Source organism: Sus scrofa, chromosome 16, assembly GCF_054392235.1.
Source record: "Sus scrofa isolate SSC_HxYL_T2T_F1_AM1 chromosome 16, Sscrofa_HxYL_maternal_Yorkshire_Landrace_v2.0, whole genome shotgun sequence".
NCBI classification, from domain to species: Eukaryota; Metazoa; Chordata; class Mammalia; order Artiodactyla; family Suidae; genus Sus; species Sus scrofa.
In genome coordinates this window covers 74,980,902-74,993,559 of record NC_139398.1, presented here as the reverse complement: position 1 = coordinate 74,993,559, position 12,658 = coordinate 74,980,902, and the positions used below count along the sequence as shown (strand labels likewise).

The following is a 12,658-nucleotide window of genomic DNA, read 5'->3' as shown; positions in this document are numbered from 1 at the left end:
ATCATTCTGCCAATCAGTGGTTCAGGTGATCCTTCCTTGATGATGGGCAAGTCCTCCCACCTCTTAACATGAAGGAGTGAGGCCATTGGTTTCCTCCCAGCCCTGAACTCTAGGGATTGGTGATGCTCATTTTCCTCTCTCTTATGACCATTCTACTGTGATCATTGGAAAAGCAAAGTAAAGGAGACAAAAGCCAGACTAAGTAGGAGACCCATGCCCTGAACCCTTTCCATTGCCTTGTCTGCTTTGTTTTTGCATATAGCATCTTACTTCATCCTCCCAGCAACTCTAGGGGATACTATCATTTTCCCAATTTCTGGATGAGGGGAAACTGATGCATAAAGAACTTAAATTGGTTGTGATCAGCCAGTGTGTAAGTAGCAGAGCTGAGACTCGGATCTGGGTCTGTCTCACTCCACAGACTGGGATCTCAAAATACCTGCCAGCTAAAGCCCCTCCATTAACTTCAAAGTTGAGAACTGGATGCTGTTCTTCCCCAAATGGTAATTCTTTCTCACTTGAAAATAGGGTGAATTTCTCAGATAACACTTCCTGCCTCCAAAAACTCCCTAAAGACTTCTGATAACTTGCCAAATTTTCAGGGTAGTTTAGAATCGGCGTGTAATAATGGGAGGTTCTGGTTTGGTACCTGGGTGAACCCTCTTTGTCTTTTTTATTTTATATATTTTATTAAAGTATAGTTGATTTACAATATTGTGCCAATTTTTGCTGTGCAGTGAAGTGACTCAGTCATACAGACACATACACACACACATTCTTTTTTTAGTATTTTTTTTCATCATGGTCTATCCCAGGAGGTTGATAAATATAGTTCCCTGTTCTATATGGTAGGACTCCATTGCTTATCTATTCTAAATGTAATAGTTTGCATCTACTAATCCAAATTCCTAGTCCATGCCATTCCTGTCCCTTCCCTCTTGGCAGCTACAAGTCTTGAACCCTCTTTTTCTTAATATTGTGGCCACAAGTTTTAACATCCATTTATTTTTATTACTCACTTATAACAGAGCTTGGATGAGAGTTTGCAAATAACTGAAGATAAATCTATCTCCAGTACTGAAAAATAATTCAGAGTATAACCTTCTATAAATGGCCATCCAGCTGTGTTAAGTCCAAACTGGCAGACCTTCACACTTGGTGTTAATTATTTTTTAAAACCCCCATTAGAAAGCAGATACCTGTATACCATGATATTATTAGAGAACTGTACAGATGTTTCTGCCATGTATTAACCATATATCATTCCTTAAGTTACTCAAGCTCTTTGAACCACTGTTTTGTCACTTATTAAATCCAAGGACATTATCTTATAGGGTTGTTGGGCTGTGAGGATTAAATGATAATGCAGGTGACATGTTTGGCATGGAGAGGAGGCACATAGCAAGTGCTTAGTAAATATTAACTTTTAACATCTACCCTGAAGACAGACACAAAATGTGAAAGCTACCCAGAGAGCTTGTATGTAATTTTTTTCCATTTTATTTAAAAAATGAGGACACTGAGGCCCAGAAAGGATAAGAGGTCTGTTTGAGTTCTCACAGTGGTTAAATGGCGACACTGGGCCTAGGACCAAAGTATCTTGTCCCCCCTGTGCAGGTCTTCCCCTTTTGCCTCTACCCCTCTACACATCCATCCCACCCCACCATCACTGTCCTTACCCTCTGCCGGGGCTCGGTGGTTGTGGAGACCATGACGGAATTGCAGATGGTTAAGGCAAGGAAGAAGTCAGCAATGGAGGAGGTGGTGGAGAGGGAAGGCTTGGAGGGTCTGGTGTCTGACAAGTCCTCCAGCCACAGAGCTGCATCTTGCACCTTGGTCAGGAGATGCTTATCTGGAGTCACATCTTTTTCCTAGGAGAGAAAGGCCTGGGTCAGGGTCTTTCCTGAAGGGGCTGAGGAAGAAGGCCTCTTCCAGCAAATTCTTCCATGCCTGGGAAAGGCTGATTTAGCCCTCTCTGGTCCTGCACTCCCTCCCACAGACATGGTCACTGCAGAGTCTTACTTGTTTCCTGGTTCATCAATTATAGGCTCTGGTAGTTCTTCCCCCAGTGTCCCCTCAACCTTTATCCCTCATTCTTAGTAATTCTAATCCCTCCAGGCTCAGATCCACTATCCCTCCATTCTGGATTTCTGCATCAGCCTCTAAAGTGGGGTTGCTGCCTTTTACCCCCTTTCTTTCTAACCCTTCAGATGTATCACCCACACTTCTTCCTAAAGCACAATTTTCCTCAAGGTTTTTTTTTTTTTTTTTTTTTTTTTTTTTTTTTGAGCTTAAAAAACCTTCAGGGGATGTTCGTTGTTAGCATGGTTGATTGAGTCTGGCATCCAAATTCTCTCCCAGTTTCTACTCCTTATTCCCACCACTTTGCACCATGGACCCTTGGCTCTGTCAGATGGTCTGTTTGCTGCCTCACTTGGTGTACAATGCCCTTTTGTGCCTCTGATTGTGTCCTGTTTGAAAACTCCTCTCCTGTCTACCAAAATCCAACTTAGATTTCAATAACCATGAAAACTCCCATGTATCCATGATACCTTATCCAGCCCACAGTGAGTTCTTTGAGCCACAATAGCAGGTTCTTACACTCGGGATGTCCACAGGGGTCAGGCAGCTAAGGTAAATAAAGGAAGTCAGCCAAGGTAAGGATGGGGACACTGTGGCAGGGCAGTAAGACCTGGCAAGTCCTGTCTCATCCAGAAGGTGGCAACTTCCCTGCTAGGGAAATGTTCCATGGTGAGTGCCTTTTGACCAAACTCTGGATTTTTCAAGATAAAGTAGAGATGATGTGAGAACTTTTTTTTTTTTTTTTTGGTTTCTTTTTTTAAAAATCTGCGGGCTGAATCTGACTCATGGGTTTCCGATTTTTCATGTCTTTGTAGGAGTTGCCAATTCTCCCATCCCCCTAGAATTCAACTACATATTGACCTACATTTTAAATTCAAAAATTCTATGTGCATATTTAATCTCTCTAGAGATAAACTAAGATCCTCTGCCTTTTCATGAAGTTGTGTTTTCTGGAGTCTCAATATTGCTTTGTTTGAAGCAGATGTTCAATAAACACCGGCTCTTTGTAGAGAGGACAAAAACCATTCTGCAAAGAAGTTTCTATATAAAACTTTCTATCAATGTTCAGACTTCACAGATTATTTAAGGTTTAGAAGAAAGAGTGTCAGTGATTGAAAAAGATGGACCAGGGGCAGCTTGATTGATTCGTGCAAGGTAAAGACTGAGGGCCAATGACCTAGCAAGTTTTACAATCAAGAACCTAAGTCAGGATTTAAAGAAATCTTGTGAGGAAAGAGCCTGCAGACCGTGTTTTGACTACCAACTGCAGTGACTCCAGAAGTCAGAGTCTCTCCTCCCTGGGGGCTGTTGCCATAGATGAGAGCCATGGGAGAGGAGGCCCAGACAGGTGTGGAGATGCTGGATGGCTGCAGGGTTGAGAGCTGGGTTTTCCAACAGCACAGGGAAATCAAGGGAAGTGGATTGGACTGCGATGGAGCACATAAGTCTTAGAGTGCAGTCTTCATCCTATCATAAGAGGACAGCATCCAGGAAAAACCCCATTTATTAAAAAGAAGCGACTAGTAAAACTATACCATGTCTGCCCTTCATTTCCTTGCCTTCTAATAAGGCATGGTGAGCCATTCATGCCACACAGTGTCCCTCGTTTCATGAAGCTTGGGAAGGAGCAGGCACCATCCATCCTCTCTGCCTTTGGGTACAGTTGTCTGAGCAGGAACTCATCACACTGATGAGGCCAGTCCTACCTTTCCAAGGTCATTTAGCTGACCTCACCAGCATCTCACAGTCCCAAATTGACATGCAACTAATTCCAACTTTTTTGTTTTTGTTTTTGTCTTATTGCCTTTTCTAGGGCCATTCCCACGGCACATGGAGTTCCCAGGCTAGGGGTCTAATCAGAGTTGTAGCCACCGGCCCACACTAGAGCCACAGCAATGTGGGATCCGAGCCACGTCTCTGACCTACACCAAAGCTCACGGCAACGCCGGATCCTTAACACACTGAGCAAGGCCAGGGATCGAACCCGCAACCTCATGGTTTCTAGTCAGATTCGTTAACCACCGCACCATGATGGGAACTCCAATTCCAACTTAACTGAAGCATATAGAGATGGTCTGACTTGACCAATGTCACTCCATGAGTGGTGGAAAGCCAGAATTGAATATCAGATCATTTGATTCGAGTCTAGGATCTTCCTTTCTGTGGCCATGGTAAGGTAGCTGTGTCCCTTTATTAATGCTCCCATGCAACTCCCTTAACCAGATTCCAGGATCCCTCCAGTACCTGTTATCATTTTATTGACACCACTCAAGGAACTCTGAGGCAACTTCTCATAACATTAATGCTAGTTCCTATTCATGGAGTGTTTCTTATGTTCTAGGTACATCCATGGAGCTCAGTGCATGCCTCTCACCACATTATCTGCTGAGCACTCTTATCCTCCCAGTTACTCTGCATTTCACATGAGGAAACTGCTGCCCAGGAAGATTAGGTGTCTTGCCCAAGGTCACAGTAAGTTGATGCAAGAGAGTCTGACTTTAGAATTTGTGCTCTTAACCCCCATGCCAGGCAAGCATCCCTGTGAGAAGAAAGTGACCTTTGATACTTGCTGACAGCTGGCATCTTTAGTGCCTGGCATCCCAAATACAACTGACAGGTTTGTATATCTAATCCTGAGGGCTCAGCAGATAGTCCATGAGATTATAAAAGAGATTATGTGGATCTTTTTCAAAAAATAGATTCGCTTTTCTTTGGTGGTGATGGTGGGGGCAGTGGTACATGAATGACATGTTTTTAACCCTTACCACAGATACCCAGACTTGGGAACAAGCTTGGAGGTCATAAAAGCCAAATCCCCTACGTTCCTGACAATAAAACCAAGGGCCAGGGAGGAGGGAGGTGAACTCCTCAAGAGTGCACACTGAATCCGGGTCAGAACTAGGTCAGCTTTCACACCACCTGACTCCAGCCTCTGACAGCACACTGCTTTGCTCTAAGCTATGCATTATGTATTTCCAAACGGTGACACAGTTAACATGATTTAATGGTTATTTATTGCATGTCCATTTACTCTCTCGTCTCTAAGTGCCATGAGGGTAGAGACTGCGATGTGTCCCCGGTGCCTGGCAGCCTGCAGGCACTTGAATCTTCATTGACTGACTCCTAACTAGGACAACACGCTACCTCGCCACTGATTAACTCATGGCCTCTCTTTGTTCAAACTCTTCCTTGGTATATTTCCAAGCAATCATATAGCAATGCATTAAAAAAAAAAAAAAAAACAAACCCACAAAACAAAAAGCAACAGTTCTGCAAAGGGCCTACTTCTCTCTGGGATTGGCAGTGGGCCCAGCCTGCAGGTGTCGGCAGCAGATGTCAGGGAAGCTTTATCCAGGCCGCAGACTTGTTTCTACAGGGCAAGCTCCTCCTGGTTCCCTTCGTCCAAGTCCATTGGTTTCCTGTCTGGTTCATTAACATTTAGGAACTTGGCATGTGGGACACTTAGAGAGAAAGCAGTTCCCCCACCCACCTCCAGGCCCTTTGGCTAGTGTATTTCTCTAAAGGAAAATAACTAGAAATTTAGGGGCCACCATTTGTTTAGAGCAGAGTTTTGTAGCAGCCAGTTGCCCAACAGGTTGGATTTCTTTCTATTGAAGACACCTAAAGCTCAGAAAACCCTCTTTGAGGAAGGTGATCTCTGACCTCACACCACACCCTAAAGGATTCTCTTATTATCATTTGATTATATCTATTGACAACTGAGAACAAAGGCAAGAGCTTTGCTAAGTGCTTCCATGCACATCATGTAGTCATAATAACAGCATCGAAGTAGCTACTATCATTCTCCCATTTTATTTATGAGGCAGATGAGGCTTGTTGAAGATAAGTAACTTGTTTAAGTCTCCAAATCAGCACAAGAGATGGATCTTGAATCCAGTTTTGTATGACACCAAAATCCAAACCCTTCAACACAATGCCAGCACTTCCCAAACTTGAACATGTACACAAATCAGCCAGGTGTCTTGATTAAATGAGATGCTGATTCAGTGGGTCTGGAGTGGGGCCTGAGCATATGCATTATTATGGCTCCCAAATAGTGCTCCTGCTGCAAGTGCAAAGACCACAGTTTGAGTAGCAAGTCTCTAGGCTATGTGCCCAACCTGTCATTCCCACTTCCTTTCTGGCCAGGGAGTGGCCATATTGAAGGCTGAGAGAAGCAGGCCAAGTTCCAATCTATACTTCTCTTCTAGTTTTAGTAAAAGCTTTCTCAGAGTTACACTGGTTACAATCATGGATGGGGAACAGCAGATTGTCCCTCTGGGAACCCATAGAGCCAGTGGTGGAAATTAACAGGAATCCTAGTGATGAGCCTAGAAGCAAACTATGTGGCTTTGTTCCTCCTATGCCTCCATCTTCTCCTTCACCTCTCTCTGAGCTGTGCTTCTTATTCTAGCTGCTCCTTGGAACCGCAAGTCTTCATGTACTTGTGCAGAATGTCTCCACTAAAACAACCTCTACTCTCCCTGCTAGATGGTCCTTCTTTTTGCTCTGGTTAACCTGTAATTTTGTCTCAAATCAGCCCCCATGCTAACCCTTCCATGAAGCCACTTTGATGCCTAGTTTGATATAGCGCATTTCTTCTGGGCTCCTACGGCACTTCTGCACCCATATATCCCAGCACCAAGAACAGTGTTATATAATAACTGGGGTTCTTCTTGCCCCTTCAGTGCACGTAAGTGCCTCAAATCATGAACAGTGCCCCACTAGACTTTATATCCCCCAGTGTCTAGAATGGTACTTGCCACACTGTGGATGCTTGTTTAGTATTTGTTGACTGACTGACTGACAACAAATGAAAGGCTATTCCAGAGAAACATAGATACTGAGAATACATAGACCTGGCAGAAGTGGAAGGAAGCAGTCCCTTCTGTTTGCTATTGCTGAGTGTCTTAACTGGTACTACCACTTCAAAAGCATCAATCAAAATTTTAAAAATGCACATATTCCCTACAGAAAAACTTACATGTATCAACAGATGATGGCTCAACCATGCAACAAATTCTAACAACTATTAAAAAGGGGATGAAGGATGAGACAGCTCTCCACTGAATTTCTGTCTGTGTGTCTACATATGTGAAATATTACTTAAGATTTATAGGTTAAAAAATCCAAAGTCCAAAACAGTGTGTATGGTATGCTTCTGTTTGTGGGAAAGGATGTGCCTCTGTGTGTACCTTACTTGCCCATGCTTCTATATAGATATAGCACCTCTGGGGAGGACCTAGGAAAATGTGAATAATGGTTGTCTCTGAGATATGGGGGAACAGAAGCAGGAAGGAGGCTTACTCTCTTCCATTTGCCCTGTGGTTCCTTTTGAATACTTAGCCATGAAGTTGTATCACTATTGTGGAAACAAACTTTCACAGTTGCTGGGGAGCTGACGCTACTTTGGGCAGCGATTTTTTTTTTTTTTTTTGCACTTGCTGAACTTGTGGCCTTGATAATATTGAGTTTTCTTAAGAGTGGGAAGAGGCAAATGTTAGTAAATATTTGCCTAAGAAGAAGTGCATCAATTGTTAAGGTAAGTTTTTCAATGGGCCAGTGGGACAGAAGCGTCAAGGAAAAAAACTCAGGGGCCTAGCAAGAAGAGAGCTTCCCATAACATCCATTCATTGTAAAAACTCTTATCAAATTGGTGAAAAAAAGCTGAAAGACTTCCTGATAAAATCTGGAATAAGACAAGGATGCCCATTTTCACCACTTCTATTCAAAATAGTATTAGAAGTCCTAGACACAGCAATCAGACAAGAAAGAGAAATAGAAAGTATCCAAATGGGAAGGGAAGAGGTAAAATTGTCATTATATGCAGATGATACAATATTATATATAGAAAACCCCGAAGACTTCATACAAAAACTACTAGAACTAGGAGTTACCATTATGGTTCAGTGGTAATTAATTCAACTGGTATTCATGAAGCTGCAGGTTTGATCCCTGGCCCTATTCAGTGGGTTTCTGATCTGGCATTGCCTTCACTTGTGGTGTAGGTCACAGATGTGGCTCAGATGCTGCATTGCTACAGCTGTGGTGTAGGCTGGCAGCTGCAGCTCCAATTCAATCCCTAGATTGGGAACCTCCATATGCCACAGATGCAACCCTAAAAAAATGCAAGCAAACAAACAAAAATAACAATAACAACAAAAAACCAAAAAAACTCCTGGACCTGATAAGTTCAGCAAGGTAGCATGATACAAGATTAACACATAGAAATTTGTTGCCTTTTTTTTTTACACTAAATGGAATATCAGGAAGAGAAAGTAAAGTAAAAAAAAAATCCCTTTTAAAATTGCTTTAAAAATATGTAGCAATACACCTGACCAAGGTGGTGGAAAAATGATATTTTGGGAATGGTAAAACATTGATAAAGGAAATTGAAGATGATACAAAGAAATGGAATGATATCCCCTGCTCTCAGATTGGAAGAATTAATATTGTTAAAATGGCCACAATACCTATCATATTACCCTTGACATTTTTCACAGAACTAGAACAAAGAATCCTAAAATATATGTAGAACCACAAAAGACCTAGAATTGCCAAAATAATCATGAGGAAAAAGAACAAAACTGGAGGCATCACCAACCACCCAGACTTCATACAATACCACAAAGCTACAGTAACCAAAATAGCATGGTTTTGGAGAAAAAACAGATATATAGATAAATGGAACAGAAAAGAGAGCCTAGAAATAAACCCACATACCAATGGTCAATTAATCATTGACAAAGGAGTTAAGAATATACAATGGAGAAAAGGCAGTCTCTTCAGAGAGTAGTGCTGGGAAAGCTGGACAGCTGCATGTAAATCAATGAAGTTGGAACACTCCCTCACAACATCTACAAAAATAAACTCAAAATGACAAAATGACTTAAATAAAAGACATGACAGGAGTTCCCACTGTGGTGCAGTGGAAATGAATCTGACTAGTATCCATGAGGATGCAGGTTTGATCCCTGGCCTCGCTCACTGGGTTGGGGATATGGCATTGCCATGAGCTGTGGTATAGGTCACAGATGAGGCTTGGATCCCACATTGCTGTGGCTGGGTGTAGGCTGGCGCTACAGCTCCAATTTGACCCTAGCTGGGAACTTCCATATGCCGTGAGTGCAGCCCTAAAAAAATAAAATAAAATAAAATAAAAATAAATATTAAACAAATAAAAAAGGCATTACACCATAAAAGTCCTATGAGAGAATATAAGTAAAACATTCTCTGACATAAATTGTAGCAATGTTTTCTTAGATCATTCTCCCAAAAGAAATAAAAGCAAAAATAAACAAATGGGACCTAATCAAACTTACAAGTTTTTGCAGAGCAGAGGAAACCATAAACAACAAAAAGACAGCCTAAAGACTGGGAGAAAATATTTGCAAATGATGTAACCAACATGGGCTTAATTTCCAAAATATAAAAGCAGCTCATCCAACTCAATAACAAAAAACAAGTAACCCCCCCAAAATGGCCAGTAGACCTAAATAAATATTTCTCCAAAGAAGACATACAGTTAGCCAAAAAGCACATGAAAAATGCTCAACATCACTAATTAATAGAGAAGTGGAAATCAAACTAAAATAAAGTGCAACCTCACACAGGTCAGAATGGACATCATTAAAAACTTTATAAATAACAAATGCTAGAGAGGATGTGGAGAAAAGGGAACACTTCTATGTTGTTGATGGGAGTGTAGATTGTACAACCACTATGGAGAACAATATGGAAGTTCCTCTAAAAACTAAAAATAGAGTTGCCATATCATATCATCCAGAAATTCCACTCCTAAGCATATATCCAAAGAAAACTCTAATTTGAAAAGATGCACACATTCCAATGTTCTTAGCAGCACTATTTACAATAGCCAAGACATGGAAACAACCTAAATGTCCATTAATACAGTAATGGATAAAGAAGATATGGTACTTATATACAATGGAATATTACTCAGCCCTAAAAAGAATGAAATAATGCCATTTATAGCAACATGGATGGACCTAGAGATTATCACACTAAGCGAAATAAATGAAAGACAAATATAATATGGTATCACTTAATCTAAAATATGATACAAAATGATCTTATTTATGAAAAAGAAACAGATTCACAGACATCAAAAACAAATTTAAATTTACCAAAGGGGAAAGGGGGTGGGGTGGGGAAAAATTAGGAGTTTGTGATTAGCAAATGCAAACTACTATATATAAAATAGCTAAACAACAAGGTCCTAATATGTAGCACAGGGAACTATATTCAATTTCCTGTAATAAACCATAATGGAAAAGAATATGAAAAAGAATACACACACATACACATAACTGAATCACTTTGCTGTATACCGGAAACTAACACATTATAAATCAACTATACTGCAATAAAAAAATTATAAAAAGAATAAAGGGCGTTTCCCAGGTATTACAAGACCTTGTTCTTGTGAACATGGTCACCAGTCTGTGTGCCCCTCTTTGAAACCCTGGGAGCGAAGGGAAGCAAAGCTGAGATAGGCTTCATCTCTTTCTTGCTCTCTGTGGTCATATCACTTCCAAAAAGATTCTGTGTGATTGACTAGTTAAATCAGGGCTCTTATCTAACCCCGTCGTGGGAGTGTGTGCATGTGGGCTGTCCCTGTCGACTCTAAGCAGACTACAAAGTGTGGCCAGTTATCTTCCTAAGAAACAAAGGAAAACCAACTTTCAGGAAAGAAGGTAGGGGGCCAAAGACACCCCCTTTACATCTCTAATACATTCAGGACAGATGGGAGGGCCTGCACCCATGAAGGGAGAGGAGGTGTGGTTTGGAGCCGAAGAGGCCCTCATGCAAACTTTATGATTAGAAAGATAGTCTTTGGTCTGATGATTCTGGAAAACACTTTGCAAATGGTACTTCTAAACGAAGATGCTCTACTCCAATACTGGCTGTTTACAGATCAGGGGAAAAAAGGCATTTCATTTTCCATCTGCTAGGACTATTAAATGCTGGCTCAGAACTCACTACTTTCCTAAGTATATTACCACATCCTAAAGCCACAGATTTTATAGCAGCCAATTAGGCAACAATAACCAATGCTTCCTTGTTTTTTGTAGTAAAGGAAAAAAAAGGCAGCTTTTGTGGTGGCGGTTATTATTGCTGGTGCTCATTTTATTTCTGGTTTAGAGCAAAGGGCCAAGGAAGACAACCACAGGCTTCTTTGGCTTCAGCTTCGGTGCTCTGCCATGCCTGGAGTCCCTGGGGTTTCAGAAGCAGGTTTTAGATGGGGAAGGTGAAGCACTGGTGGTGCCGTGGGATTATCCGACCAGAGTGGATGCCAGATGGATGAGTGGAAGAGGAGACACACAGAGGGCCTGCCCAGAGTGGGTGGGGGTGGAAGCCAGGAGATCCAACTGGGGCTGCTGCAGATGGACTGATTCAAGGATCTGCCACTCCAGCCACAGATATTTGACAGGTTAGTGTTAGAGCCCTTTAAGGCAACAAAAATCACCCCCTTCAGCCAATGCCTCCTCAGTTGTAGAAAGTGCCCATTTGAGCCAAAGATTATTTCCAAGTGGGAGGATGGTATGCTTAAAGAATTCTCAATCTTGGTTGCTCACTAGAATCATCAGAAATAAAAATATAAATAACCAGGCCCCACCCTAGACCAAATACCCCAGAATCGCAGGGGAGAAGGCTTAACATTATATTTTATAAAAACTCTCATTTCCCTCACCTTCCCTGCCATCATCAGTTATGTGAACCTTTGTCCAAGGAAGCCAACTTTCCTTAAGAAAGTTAAAACTTCTATGAGTCATCCATCTGTCTGGAACACATGCGTTTAAGAAGTAAATCCTCGAAATCAACCCATTTTGCATAAAAATAATCCTTTTTTTTTTTTTTTTGGCTTTTTGCCTTTTCTTGAGCTGCTACCGTGGCATATGGAGGTTACCAGGCCAGGGGTCCATTGGAGCTGTAGCCACCAGCCTATACCAGAGCCAGAGCAACGCGGGATCCGAGCCGCCTCTGCGAACTACACCGCAGCTCATGGCAACGCCAGATCCTTAACCCACTGAGCAAGGCCAGGGATCGAACCCACAACCTCATGGTTCTTAGTCGGATTCATTAACCATTGCACAATGACAGGAACTCCAATAATAATCCTTTTTTAAAGATGAGAGCATTGAGGCTTCTAGCGCAGTGAGCTGACCAAAATCACAGAGCTAATACATGGTGGAATGGACATGAACCTGAATGCGTCTAATTCATAGCTGGCAGGTCAGCACAAGCATCCTGTTATTTGACTTTTTTTAAAAAAATACTTTTTAGTTGTTACTGCTTATTCCTTTTGTTTTTTTAATTTATATTTTAAAATTATAGTTGATTTTACAGTATGGTACCAATTTCTGCTGTACAGCATAGTTACCAGACTTATGCATATATGCATTCTTTTTCTCATGTTATCGTCTATTCTGTTCTAGAACTGAGTCAAAAAGAGAAAGACAAAATAAAAAAGAGAAAGACAAATTCCTTCTGGTATCACTTACATGTGGAATCTAAAATATGACACAAAAGAACCTATCTACAAAACAGAGAC

The 12,658-nt window shown here is 41.5% G+C and overlaps 1 protein-coding gene across 4 annotated transcripts in view; it reads right to left on the bottom strand.

Annotated features, from left to right (window-relative positions):
• The window catches only part of ATP10B (ATPase phospholipid transporting 10B (putative)), a 348,489-nt gene that overhangs the window by 62,072 nt on the left and 273,759 nt on the right, over window positions 1-12,658 (bottom strand). For all 4 annotated transcript variants that reach the window (XM_085001864.1, XM_021076903.2, XM_021076902.2 and 1 more), the window contains one exon: window positions 1,680-1,871. In XM_085001864.1, the coding sequence (XP_084857990.1) occupies window positions 1,680-1,871 (192 nt within the window). The remainder of the gene's footprint in view (window positions 1-1,679; window positions 1,872-12,658) is intronic.